At 34.9% G+C, this 13,621-nt stretch overlaps 1 protein-coding gene across 5 annotated transcripts in view; it reads left to right on the plus strand.

The window, feature by feature from the left end:
- LOC138714869 (zinc finger protein 501-like) overlaps positions 1-13,621 on the plus strand; it is a 64,379-nt gene that overhangs the window by 25,201 nt on the left and 25,557 nt on the right. For 2 of the 5 annotated variants that reach the window (XM_069847147.1, XM_069847137.1), the window contains 2 exons: positions 9,180-9,274; positions 12,817-12,954. Coding sequence is in view for 3 of the 5 variants with exons in the window: in XM_069847112.1 (XP_069703213.1) it covers positions 432-1,347 (916 nt within the window). In the remaining 2 variants the exon portion in view is untranslated. Of the gene's footprint in view, positions 1-431; positions 3,813-7,511; positions 7,707-9,179; positions 9,275-12,816; positions 12,955-13,621 lie in introns of those variants that run through there. The other 3 variants (XM_069847112.1, XM_069847102.1, XM_069847129.1) reach the window with 2 other exon arrangements.

Here is a 13,621-nt window from a genome sequence, read left to right on the forward strand (position 1 = left end):
ATAATATATTTTTTTTTGTCTTAAAAACCAATATTGACCATTTGATCATTTTTTTTTAATGAATTTATTTTTTATCAGACAGTCTATCAAAGGTAGAGAAGTGATTTTGCATCATATTGTAGATAGCATATGACATGCATAAATACGCACAAAAAATTTCATCCCAAAATGTCCCCACCACTCGGGAATTTTATGTGTATAATGAAATTGAACCTCCACCCATGCTGCTACACCTTACTGGTGAGTCAAGCAATTGATTGCGGACAATCTATTTCACGACGTCCCTTGCATAGTGCAGTAACATTTTGCTGCGTCTCTCTGTCTAATACGTGTAAAATTCCATAAGCGTAATGTAGAATGTTAATGGTGTCCCATTATGTGAACTGTGATATTAGCGTTCCCTATTGTGATCTAGCTCTCTGGATTTACAGGCCCTTGCAGTCCCATTATCATGAAGATATGAAAATCCATAAAAGTGACATCTGTGATTCATCGATAGATTCCTTTAGTATAACCCAGGATCCAGAATCTGATAATGAGAATACAGACGAGAATTGTAGCCTTCCAGATGATACCTCGAGCACACACAACTTAAATGTGGAATCTTCTAACAAGAGCTTTAATAAACTGTCCCCAAATAAAAAACAACATAAACGCAAGGACGCAGAAGTGAAGCCTTTCACTTGCAGTGTTTGCGGGAAAAGTTTTGGAAGAAGGTATAACCTTCAAGCACACGAAGCAATTCACCGGGATGACAGACCTTTCAAGTGCGATATCTGCGAAAAGAGTTTTCGTAAATTTGCTCATCTTCAGAGACATGAGTCAACGCACACAAGTGACAAGCCATTCAACTGCCAAATTTGCGAAAAGAACTTTGCTCGCTTGGAATATCTGCGTCAACACGAAGCAACTCACACAGACGAGAAGCATTTCAAGTGCAACTCTTGTGATAAAAGGTTTCGACAACGGCATCATCTTCAGGATCATGAATTGACTCATAAAGGCGAGAAATCTTTGAAATGTGACATTTGTGAGAAGAGTTTTGCAAGGCATCATTATTTTCGCCTGCACTATTTAACACATTCTGACGACAAACCATTCAAGTGCCAATTTTGTGAAAAGACTTTTGCGTACAAGCAGCATTTTAAACAGCACACACTGATACACTCAGTAGAGAAGCTTTACAAATGCAGCTTTTGTGATAAGAGTTTTACTCTAAATCGCTACCTTGTAAAACACACAAAAACTCACACAAATGAGAAACAATACAAATGCAGTTATTGTGATAAAATTTTTGCAGTACGCTATTATCTTTTGAAACACATTTCAATACATACAAAGGAGTAATATTATGAAAATTAACATTTTTTGAGAAATTATATACTGATAGCCATACAGTTTTTACAGCAAACATTTGTTTGGAATAACTTCCATGGAAATTTTTAAGTCTGTGAATGGTGTCATGAAATTGACAAATATAAGAGTCATTCGAAAATTAGTGGTACAATTTGAGCATAAAGTTATTCATTCACAATAATTGACTTTTTTTTTTTCTAATGGCAGATACGTAACTGTTGATCATTTATCCGTACGAGCCAATTGTGTAGACCAGTGATTCTCAAACTGGGGGTCATGTAAAGAACTGAATGGGGTCGTGAGGTGATTTAGAAAATAAAACAAGAAACGCCTTATTAATATAGACTTACAGTGTGTCCAGAAACATAAAAATATAGAAAAGGATGAAACGAGCGTTGAGTGACTTCTGCCGAATTTGGAGTAGACACTGACTGACTTGAACTGCAAACATAGAAAACAAAACATCACTAGCTGTTCAAGAGCGCCACACTCAATTGCTTTCACTTTCATGTTGACGATAATAAAAGCCTAAACTAACCTAACCTAACCTGTGACTAAAATCCTAAACTGACCTAACCTATCACTAAAATCCTAACCTGTTACAGATTCGCCTATACAAGGCATAAGAAAAGTCTAAACTATCCTTACCTAACCTGACACAGCTTCGTATATGCAAAGCATAATAAAGGCCTAAACTAACCTAACCTAACCTGTCAATAGAATACTAACCTTACCTGTTACAGATGTGCCTATACAAGGCATAACAAAACCCTAAACTACCGTAACCTAACCTCTCACATATAAGTACGTAAGACATAAATAACTAACCTAACCTGTCATAACACTCCATTTTCTTACCCCTACACACTTCCCTGAAGTATGAAAATGGTCGAATTTCTACCCCACTGGAACATTGCAAACTAGCGTGAAACGTTCGTAATGTCTCGTAAGTTATGTTGGTACGACATGTAAGACGGCTGAAGATACATATATCAGCAATAGGAAAAGAAGTCACTCAATGCTCGTTTAAAAAAAAATAAAGGTATTAATGCCACTAATGTGTCTTTTTCAGAAAGTAGTTCTGAAATCTCGTCATTGTCTTCGATGCACACACTGTGATGTCATTGTCAAGTTCAGTGAGATATTTCGTCTTTGATTTGATGGAAATCATAGAGGAGAAGTATTTTACATGAATATGAGGTTGCATATGTTCTAAAAAAAATTAGAAGCTTCTTTTGCAAGTTCGAGATTTTCATGCATTCTTTTCATTCAGAATTGGTCTACATACTACGAAAAAGCCTAGTTTCAACATTCGTCTAAAAATAATTTAGTACCCATCTGTGACTGTCGTATTGTTTTGAGTGTCTCTCAGAAAATACACAAAAAAGCTCTTGTTTAGAATTAAGCAAACTTGATTGCATGTTCGCAAAAACAAACTTAGTATTTTTCCGTACCATACCTATGTAGCTAAATTTTCCTCGACTTCTTTAATGTATTAGAATGCATCACATTCCTTTTTGTCAAGTGAATGTCGACCAGAAAGCAAGTTTCTATATAAATCCTTAGATTTTATTCCTTGCTATTATTATGTTAACATCTTGGCCTTGCAAATTACTGTTCAAAGTATTGACGTTCTATATTTGAAAATATTAGCGGAGTAGGCTACTAAAAATGTTGTTCGTATAATATTTTATGTCATCTCTGCACTACATTCCTCTATTTTGATAGTTCTTTCGGTGCCATTCACTAATTTTGAGTTAAATTATCGTTGTTTTCGACTTTACAGGGATCTGTATATTTTTAATGCTGGTAAGTGGTCTACCAATTTGGTAGTTGGGGTCACATACATAAGTCTCGCTCAAAAATGGGCCACGCCTCCACAAAGGTTGGTGACCACTTGTGTAGACCTATTTGCTGACAGATTCTTTTCCTAAGGTGCGCCATAGAAGGGTACACCCATGATGAGATGAGAAGATGATGGAGATTTGTTGGGATGCCACAGGGAACGGGAGTTCGCGGGGAAAGTATTTGCTAAAAATTTCCTTGGGGAGTTGCACATGAATCTTATTGTTACAATCACTGCATATAGAGTATTTAATTTAATTTATTGGTCTGACCCAATATTTTGGGTTTGCCCTGCGACACAGAATAGCTCACAATTAAATTTAAAATGAAAAATTGTATAAACAGGTTTGCGACAAAATTGATTAAGACTTAAGAAAAAAAAAATAGAACCAAATATAATTATAAATTATTATTACATTACTTAACTTACAGATAACGCAGTCCTTATAAGTGTTAAAAGAGTGTATCAAACAATGAATAATACTAAAACACTCATCACCGGGAACTGGATTTAGGTCTAGGAGATAAGTCTGAGCAAGTATGGACAATCATTCAATTTAGACATACAGTAGAACCTCTATTATCAGTGGTAATGAAGGGGATGGACTGAATGGTTGACCGAAAAAATTGGATAATCTGTACCATGAAGTATTATGTAATTTCCTCCATGGTCTTGTATTTAACATGCTGGGTAGTGGATCAGTTCACTAATTTAAGTTTGGTTGTAAACGACGGGTTTTAAGGGGCAAGGAAGCCCTTTGTAATGACTGTGTCAGGAAAAATAGGAATAAAGGAGGTCTGATGTTATAGATTTACATACTTTTTTACGTTTTATCCTTGTTTCTTTTTTAATTAAATCGCGCAGTTGTAACTCTCGTATTCTGATGCGAGATGAGCCACAGTTTCTCTTTCTCAAACTATTCAATTATTTCCATTTTTTTCGATTCTTAGTACAACACGTTTTCTGTTAACACCCATGGAAGATATTTTATATACAAATTTTATTATAGAACAACAAATCGAATAGTAGACAATGCTGTGTAATGATAAAGGCTTGTAATAAAATTCTCTAAGAAAAACATATGTAGAACCTATTAATATGTTGTACAAAACATTATCAGATTACCAGGTAACAATTGGCATTCATACAGTCCTCTCTGTAGATTGAAAACTCAAAAAAGTTTCATATCCATTGTTCAAGAATTAAAACAGAAAATCAATATCCCGAATTTAAAAGAACACTTACAAATTAAACCAAACCCTTTAACTCTATTAAATATAGAATATAATCTGAATTTAACAGAAGAAATACTGAAATCAGAAGTAAACACTGAAATACTGAAACAATTGTCTTTAGAGACAATTAATATTAGGTACCCTCCACAAAACTGGCTTCATTTATACACCGACGGATCCTTGATCTCCAGAGAACAAGGTGTCGGTGCAGGTGTTACGTGCTGTCTCTTCTCACTTTATAGATCTCTTGGATATGGAACAACAAGTTTTGATGGTGAAATCATTGCAATAAGTGAATGTCTCAGGAATCTTCTATGCCACATCAATAAATTTAGGAATGCAGTTATATTGTCAGACTCCAAAGCAGCTATTCTATCAATCGTCTCTAAACACACACCTTCATCTCAAACAGCAGAAATAACTAAAATGCTCTCTCAATTAATATCACTCAATAAAAGAATTGTACGGTATTCCAATGGATACCATCTCATTGTGGAATCCTGGGAAACGAGAATGCGGATGCTTTAGCAAAGAAGGGCAGCACTGCTACTTACAGACCTGTTACTAAATCTACGTATTACTCTGTGAAGAGATTTATTAAATCTACATACTTAGACTTCAACAAACAAAATTTGATAACTCAATCCCAAGGGAAAAAATGGAACTCCCTGCATCAAAATCCACAGTTAATTCCCGATTTACCACGAAAATCCTCTGTAGCTGCATTTAGATTGGCAACAGGCCATGATTGTTTGGCCAAACACCTGCATAGAATTGGAATATATCAGTCCCCTAACTGCCCATTGTGCAACTCAAACCAAGAAATGGATTCGGAACACCTCAAAATCTGTGCTTCATTGGCTGACCATGATAATATCTTTGAAAAATATTTGAGTGCAAGAGGTCAAATGACTTTATTGTCAAACACCTGGCATTAGAAAACAACAACAACAAAACAGTACTTCATACAAGTTATTTATTTCTGAAGAAAAAAAAAGAGCGAGAAATAGACAGTCGGATAATCCACCAATCGGTTAATAGGGTGACGGATAATCGGGGTTTTACTGACCTACCTCCTGGAGATAAGTCTGTACAGACTTACCTCGAAGTAATTCTTTGCGTGTATGTGGCTCTCAACACAACCCGTTGGAGCCTGGCTAGTGCTACATGTTGCTGAGAGCATGTACAAAAATCAGAAGCTAGCAGATAAACTAATGAACTTCACATACACTATGATTTGCAGGCTGTGAGATAATACAAAACACGCCAGGAATTTGGGAGCATCTTCGTAGGGCCATGAGACGTCGATTGAGACAGGAGTAAAATTTGCATTGGAACCCATACATTAGAATAGGTAGACTCATTTAAATATTTAGGTTATAATTTGACATATTTACCTGTTACTGATATATCTGAAAATATTCAACATTTTAATGGAGCCTTAAGAACTATCAATCAGGTTATCACAACCACGAAAACCCAAAAACATACCAGGTTAAAAGCATATAAAGTTCTAGCAAGACCTGTCCTCATGTATGGTAGTGAGGCCTGGACTGTCCGAAACTCAGATGTTCAACGCCTAACAACTGCGGAAATGAGATTTCTAAGGAGGACTGCTGGCTACAGCTTACTTGACCACAAAAGGAATGAACTAATTACAAAAGAATTGAAAATTACACCTGTTTATGAACATCTCAACCACTATAGACAAAAATGGCTTAACTATGTCGGTAGAATGGACTGTTCCAGACTTCCAAGAAAAATTCTCCGCTATATACCACATAGAAGACGATCTTTCGGACGCCCCCCGAAAAGATGAATGGAGACCATAACAGGCCACTAGGCCTAATACCTGCAAGGACGATGATGATGAAGCAGGATGTGAACATTTTGAATATCTCCTCTAGGGAGCTGTAGGCTAAATAACTAAATGTCATAGACCACCTGTGGGAGATAGACATTCTGATTAGCACGTGTTGTGAAAGCTATAACTCGGAAATCAAGCATTTTCGGACCTATGTACAGATACGGAATTAAAATTTGTAGCAAGTCTTAATGGGAGTTACCTGTATGTAGGCTAACAATTTCGCATGACTGTCCACAAGTAGCATATACACTGGGGATCTTGTTTACTGCACATGAGCAGGGTGTTGTGATACTTATACAATAAGGGAGCTCCAATTTTATTTCCTTATTTGTACATTAGGCCTAAACTATTTTAATTGTTTACATTAATATGAGGAACCCATTCCCGAAGTTATGCCGCTTATTCTGTATAAAAAAAAATAGGCGTGAAAACTTATTCGAAATATGGCATTAAGAACCAATGGTGAATACTTGTAGAGAGGAGGTGACTTTCATTCTGACGTGAACGCCTACCTAGTCACGTGACATAACATGAACTAGTACATTCTTCGCTCTTTATTAACTGAGTAATCAATAACTACTAACGGTCCACCATTGTGGAGTAACGGTTAGCACATCTGACTGTGAAACTAGCGGGCTCGGGTTCAAATCCTGGTTGGAACAAGTTACCAGGTTAAGGTTTTTTTCCGGGGTTTTCCCTTAAGTCATTGGGAGCAAATGCTGGGTAACTTTCGGCGCAGGACCCTGGATCTTCTCGATAGCATTATCACCATCCTATTCAGACGTTAGGTAACCATAGCAGATGATAAAGCGTCGTAAAATTACCAATTAAAAATAACTTGTAACGTTCTGAGACTTCAATTTTTCGGTAATATTTCAAGCTCCAATATCGTAATCTTATAGTTATAGACTGCTGAGGTATAACACTTTGAGAGGTTTCAATATGAACTCATTAATAGTTCTATTTTTATAGAAACGTTGATTATCATGTCAGTTGTCCTTGCGCATGGAATGCAATCCCTTATTTATTATTCTCATTCCCATAGTCATTCATAACATATCGCAACATATACTGTACTAAATTACCATTAATTTATTATTCTGTGTAAGACTCACTGCAAAAGGATCATTTACTGTACTAGTATATAGACATTATACTGGAAATTTTGCCCAAAAATTACATGGTGCTATTTATAGTGGTATGTCTTATAATAAAACATGGGAAAATTTCAGTATACGGATTCCTCACTGACAGTTATATCTTAAAATACTAAAAAGAGCAGATTTGTCTCCATTTGTCGAATGTGTATCATTAGGGTTACCATGAGAAAAAATTCTATAGGAGGACATGAAATCTAAAATAAGAGGACATTGCTGAAAAAAGGAGGACTTTTTAAAAATTGGTATGAACAAAATTAAAAATAAAAACAATGGCACCTTAGTTAGTTTTCTCACTAGTTGCTGGATTAGTATTACATCTGCCCTTATCAGTGGAGCCCACTTTGTGCACAAGAGCCAGACAAATAACTGTGGAACTGTTCACAGGACATGTCCTTGAAATTGTATTTCACCATGATATCCCTGACTGTCTCTGTTAGCATGCGATTTCGTTCTTTTGTCCATTGAGCAGATATCAGGGAAAATACTCTCTCAGCACTTCCATTGTGACTTGGGATAGAGAAATAGAATTGAGATGTTTTTAAGAGTTCTGAGAAAGTTTCAGTGCTTGCAGAACTATTGGAATTAAGAATGTGCACCATTGTTTATCTGAATTTTTCTTATACTACTACTACTACTGCTACTGCTACTGCTACTTGTAGGCAGCTATTAGTAAATTGGATAACACGATTTTAGCTGCGTGTCATCTTAAAATTCTGTCAACGAGAATAATTTCAATGAACATTCACAAATTTGTTTTGTGATAGAATTGTTACGAATAAGTTTTTATTTGTTTTGTAGCTGATAATAATTGATTATTTCTACGATATTATTTCTTTCAGTCATTATCGTCATCATGGGGAGCATTTTATAACATGTGAAATATAATAAAACTTCACAAACTTCAGTATTACATTGATATACATAATGTTCTGCAACCCCAGCATTTTTCAATCGTACCTATTTTCTGCGTTCCTCTTAGTCTCTGCATATGAGCCATATCTACAAAAGATGAAGTTTTTACATTTTTATCATGTTTTTTTATGTTAAAAGATCATAACGCGAATCACAATCCGAAATTAACTTTAAAAATGTTAAATATTTAATAATCATAATATATCCCCGTCCTCTGAATGAGGTTCTGGCTGATATGTACAACTATTATCAGATAGTACATCTTACTTGACGATATGTGTCAGAGGAAGAACAGTTGTTTGGATGCAGCTGAAGTCTAAACTAGTGGAATATGTAGCTAGTCGGCGAAGTATGCAATAGAGGGGAAAAGGAACTGACCACCTTACTCCGTTATCTCCTAGCCTAGTTGCCTCATAAGGTGGTGCCTTCTTGGTCTCACTTATGAGGTTCAGATCTATCTTCGGACAGTTGACTAAACAACAACATTATATCCGCGTCAGATGGTTAAATACCTTTATGTATTGAGAAATCTTGGCAGTAATAATTATAAAATTGGTTGTATTTCACTTCTGTAAAACAAGACAATCACTACTCTTCCAGACATGTTTTTTTATTAATAACGAAGTAGGTCTATGTACTTCATTATGATAAAATATTAACGAAATTTTGACACCAAAACCATGTTATCGGTACATGTATTCTTGGAAACATTGCCATTTACTTTGTGTGTTTCGTTTTATACGTGAAAGAGGTACTAATATATTATTTTAATGTTATTAGCTGACTAAAAAATTTGCTTTCAGTTGTCATGGACGTGATTAAAACAGAATCAGAGATTGATTCTCTGGCAATGCAAAGTGAAACAATGAATGAAGGAAAAAGGAAACAACCGCAAGTGGTAAGTGAGTGCATAATTCGTTAGGTGTCTGTGCTTTTGTGAATAAATCTAATTTTGAGTCAACCACGTTTAGTTATTCGCTTCCAAGGTTTTTATTACATGCTAATAAAAAAAAAAAAAAAAAGAGTCAATATTGGAAATACAAGAAAGTAAAATTTCCTGAATTTTCATAATTTAAGTCAAAACTTAAACTCAAAAGTTTCTCGAGGACTTGTATTATAGGTGTATGCCATTGGACAAAATATGTTTAGAGTACTTTTTTCCCCTCGTCTTTTGTGGAAGAGGGACCCAAAGGCTTGCACCATAGTCTGAGGCTTATTGTGCTTACCACTCCTGTTCTGCGAATGACATTTGTTGCAGAATAGTCATGATGATACTGACATGTGAAGAAATGATGGCAAAATGGGTCCAAACTCTAGTGCTGAAAGTTATTCAGCAATTCTGCTTCATTTGGTTGAGGAAAGTTTCATAAAAATCTCAACCAGTATTTGAACATGGGCCTGCTAGTTTCACATCAGACATGCTAACCATTACTCCACAGTGGGGCGCTGTTAAGAGTACTTTTGGATACTAGTAACATGTTCCCATCTTGTGTTTATGATCATCAGTGATTCCTCTCACTTTGGTGTCAGTAATTCAAAATGTGCCTATACTGTACACTTAACTTTGAATCATTATATGGTGACAAATAATATGCACCTAATCTACTTGTCCATAAAGAATAATCCCATTAATTTTGGTAAATCTTGACTTAAATTCTTAAAATTCCTCAAATTTAATTTTATTTGTGACTTTGATTTCATTCGACTGTCTATATGTTATTCCTTGTGGATTCTTTTCCTTCTATAATATATATATATATATATATATATATATATATATATATATATATTCCACACCTGTGGAGTAACGGTTAACACGTCTGGCCGCGAAACCAGGTGGCCCGGGTTCGATTCCCGGTCGGGGAAAGTTACCTGGTTGAAGTTTTTTCCGGGGTTTTCCCTCAGCCCAGTATGAGCAAATGCTAGGTAACTTTCGGTGCTGGACCCCGGACTCATTTCACCGGCATTATCACCTTCATTTCATTCAGACGCTAAATAGCCTAGATGTTGATAAAGCGTCGTAAAACAACCTACTATAATATATATATATATATATATATATATATCCAATTACTTAAAGGATATCTTGTATGTAGAGTTTCCAGTGTTAGAATTTTTGCTTCTTGAGGAGAAATATCTTCCTTGTTAAAGATTTTGTCTAAGTATAGGTTGTACTGTATATCTACAGAGCATTCGCCTACAGGTGGGGCCAGGAAAGCGGCCTGCCTGCGGTGTCACTTGCGGGAATCGTCTATCCGTAAGCTTCCGCTTTCTATAGGGTTTTAATTTTAAAAGTTTAGCAGCAGTGTTTTTGAAACACTAACTTCCTGTGAAACACTTCTTAGAGATTTATTAGGAGAGCGTGTAAATGATGCACTGATTTCATAAATTTTTTCTCCCGTCAATACTCTTTGTTTTTGCTTAGGAATTGTAGCATTTATCGACCCTGTTGTCCTTCATTTGTTAACAAGACGTCTAACAGTTTCTCTACCCTGAATTGGAGCACCCGGATATTTCACTTCAAATTGCCTACGCACCTCTCTACATGACTCTGTTTTCACATATGCATCATACATAAAAACTCTCTGTTCAAGCGTGAATTTTGCATTTTGCATTGTTAACAAATTTTACACACACGCTGAATGTTTATGCAACTGTATCAAGAAACTGCACTGTACGTATTAAATACTGCAACATCTGGCTCACAACTGATAACTTGTCGATCTTGATGTCCTTGATTGTCGAGCGTGTCTCAACAACTGCGCGCACAAATCAACGTATCAGTACATGCCGCTTTCCTGGCCTCACCCATAGGCGAACGCTCTGTACATGATCAATCAGGTTATTAATAGGTAAAAAATTCTCCTTTTGTTTAACTATTCCTAGAGTTTGTTTCAATTTTAGGATTTCTTGTATGAAACTTTTCTGCGTTTTTAGTGTAGCCTATATTTACAATTTTCGTATTTATTTCATTTTTCAGAATCTGGAAATTTTGTTAAATTTTCGTAAGTCAATAGGACTTGAATCTCTAGTTCTAATATAATTGGTTTGTCTGTTGTTATAGCTTGTAATAATATAATTGGTGTAGTTTCAACTGCACCTGTTATCAGACATAAAGCTAAATTTTGAGTGCGTTCAAGTAAATCTTTATTTGTTTATGGTATTAAAATTTCACCACAATATTTTAAACCCGATTTTATGTACACGTAAGTTGTATTCGTTGTTCTAGAACTTCTCCATTTGAAGAGTCCACTGCAAGAATGATGGATGTCATTTGGAATACATTTTTCAGGAGAAGCAATTGAAAGTTTGAAATGCTTAGCACTCAAAGCTTAACTGTGATTTTCCGATCATTACTGGACAGTGACTATCAGTGTTAATGCCATATAATTCTCTATGTACATTCTATATGTCTTAAGCTATGCATTGACAGTGTTGGTTCATTTTCGACAAGAAAGTGACATCCATCATTCTTGCAGTGGACTCTTCATTTAGTACCTGATAATCTGTTTAGTATTTTAAATCTACACAGTGCTTTCTCATTTACCTGCTTTATATGATTTTTTCAGGTCAGTTTTGTATCTAAAATGTACTTCCAAATATTTTGAATTTTGTGTTCTTTGTCAATTAATATCTTCATAACACAAGTTAATTTCAACTGGAGTTGATCTTAAGGAAAATAATTGGAAATTAGTTTTTGCTGTATTTACAGTCATTAAATTAGTTGTACATCATTTACTTAGGTAATGTAAAGTTGTCTTCAATTTTTTTATTTTATTAGCTTTCTGTTAACTCCAAATAATCAAATCATCAGCAAAAAGAGCAGGTTTTACTTCAAATTTTTCTAAATGTTTTGTAAAATCATTGACATAGATGTTAAACAATATTGTACTAAGAGCTGCTCCTTGAGGCAAACTTAGATGGATCTTTTATATCACGAGGTTGCTGTTTCATAACTAGTAGCACAATATATTTATGTTATAAATTCAGTAATCCAATGTAGCATATTTCCATGAATTCCCATTTGTTGAAGCTTTCTGAGTAAGTTATATCTCCAGACACTATCATAAGCTGATATTTTAAATCTATAAATACTACAAGTGTATTATCTTCTTTGTTATTATATGACTTCTTAATATCTTGGCTTAATAACATTACTTGTTCATTATTTGAACGGTTTTTCCTGAAACCTGCTTGTGATGATGATGATAATAGATTATTATTAGTTTCTAAAAACCAGTTAATTTAATCTTGTTGAAATCATGCTTTCCATGATTTTAGCTAAATGACTGGTTAATGATTTTGGTCTGTAATTATTAATATCAGCTCAAGCTTTGCCTGGTTTTAGTATTTGAATATAATAGTTTTCATCTAGTTTGCTGGAACTGATAGTAATTTGCTAACAAAGTAATTCACTTGTTTGTTCTGTTTGTTACACAGGTTGGAAAATTCTTGGAAGAGATTGTGAATGATATTAAGATCGAACCACCTGACGTAATCAGTGATCTTGTATTCAACATCAAATGTGAAGAAAATAAAGATTTCAGAACATCATCTATTGTGAATAATGAGAATGAGGTGAGTTATGTTGATTTCGTTTTGCCTGTGAAATCTTTGGATTCCTGCCCTTCAGGCTTCTTCAGATATTCAGCACTTATCTTGTGTGCTTGGTAATAAATAACCTACCAGCGAATCCTCAGAAGTAAGACTTGATCCATTACTGCTCGGAAAGGATTCAATTTCAGATAATCAGAAAATGAATTAATCTCAATTTATAAAAGCTTGTGACTTGAGCCATTTTAGCTCTGAATGCTTCACATTATGAAGACAAACCTCACATATTCCCATCAACATTCATTTTAGCTAAAGTGTTAAGAAAAAAAATAATAAGAACACAAATCTAGCACTTCAGATGTTTTTTATATCTCCTGAAAAACTTTAGTCTAGTTTAGTGGGGTTTCTCAATATTTCGATTCAACTATTCTCACTACTAGTGACTGGGCTGTAATGGGCCATGTAAAACAAAAGAAAAGCGTTATGTTGCTAATAAAATTCGTGACTTTATTCTTTAAGAATTGAATACAGTAGTGAAGTGCAAAATTTAGCTGGGATGATGGTGGGTTTATTAGTGGACTAACAGAAAATACAGATCTTGAAAAATATTATACTATGGCATCATAGTGAAATATTGAAGGAATATGATAGAAATCGATGAAATCAAATTCGGAGGAAATCTATGCCAAAG

The sequence above is a fragment of the Periplaneta americana genome, chromosome 2 (genome assembly GCF_040183065.1).
Source record: "Periplaneta americana isolate PAMFEO1 chromosome 2, P.americana_PAMFEO1_priV1, whole genome shotgun sequence".
Taxonomy (NCBI): domain Eukaryota; kingdom Metazoa; phylum Arthropoda; class Insecta; order Blattodea; family Blattidae; genus Periplaneta; species Periplaneta americana.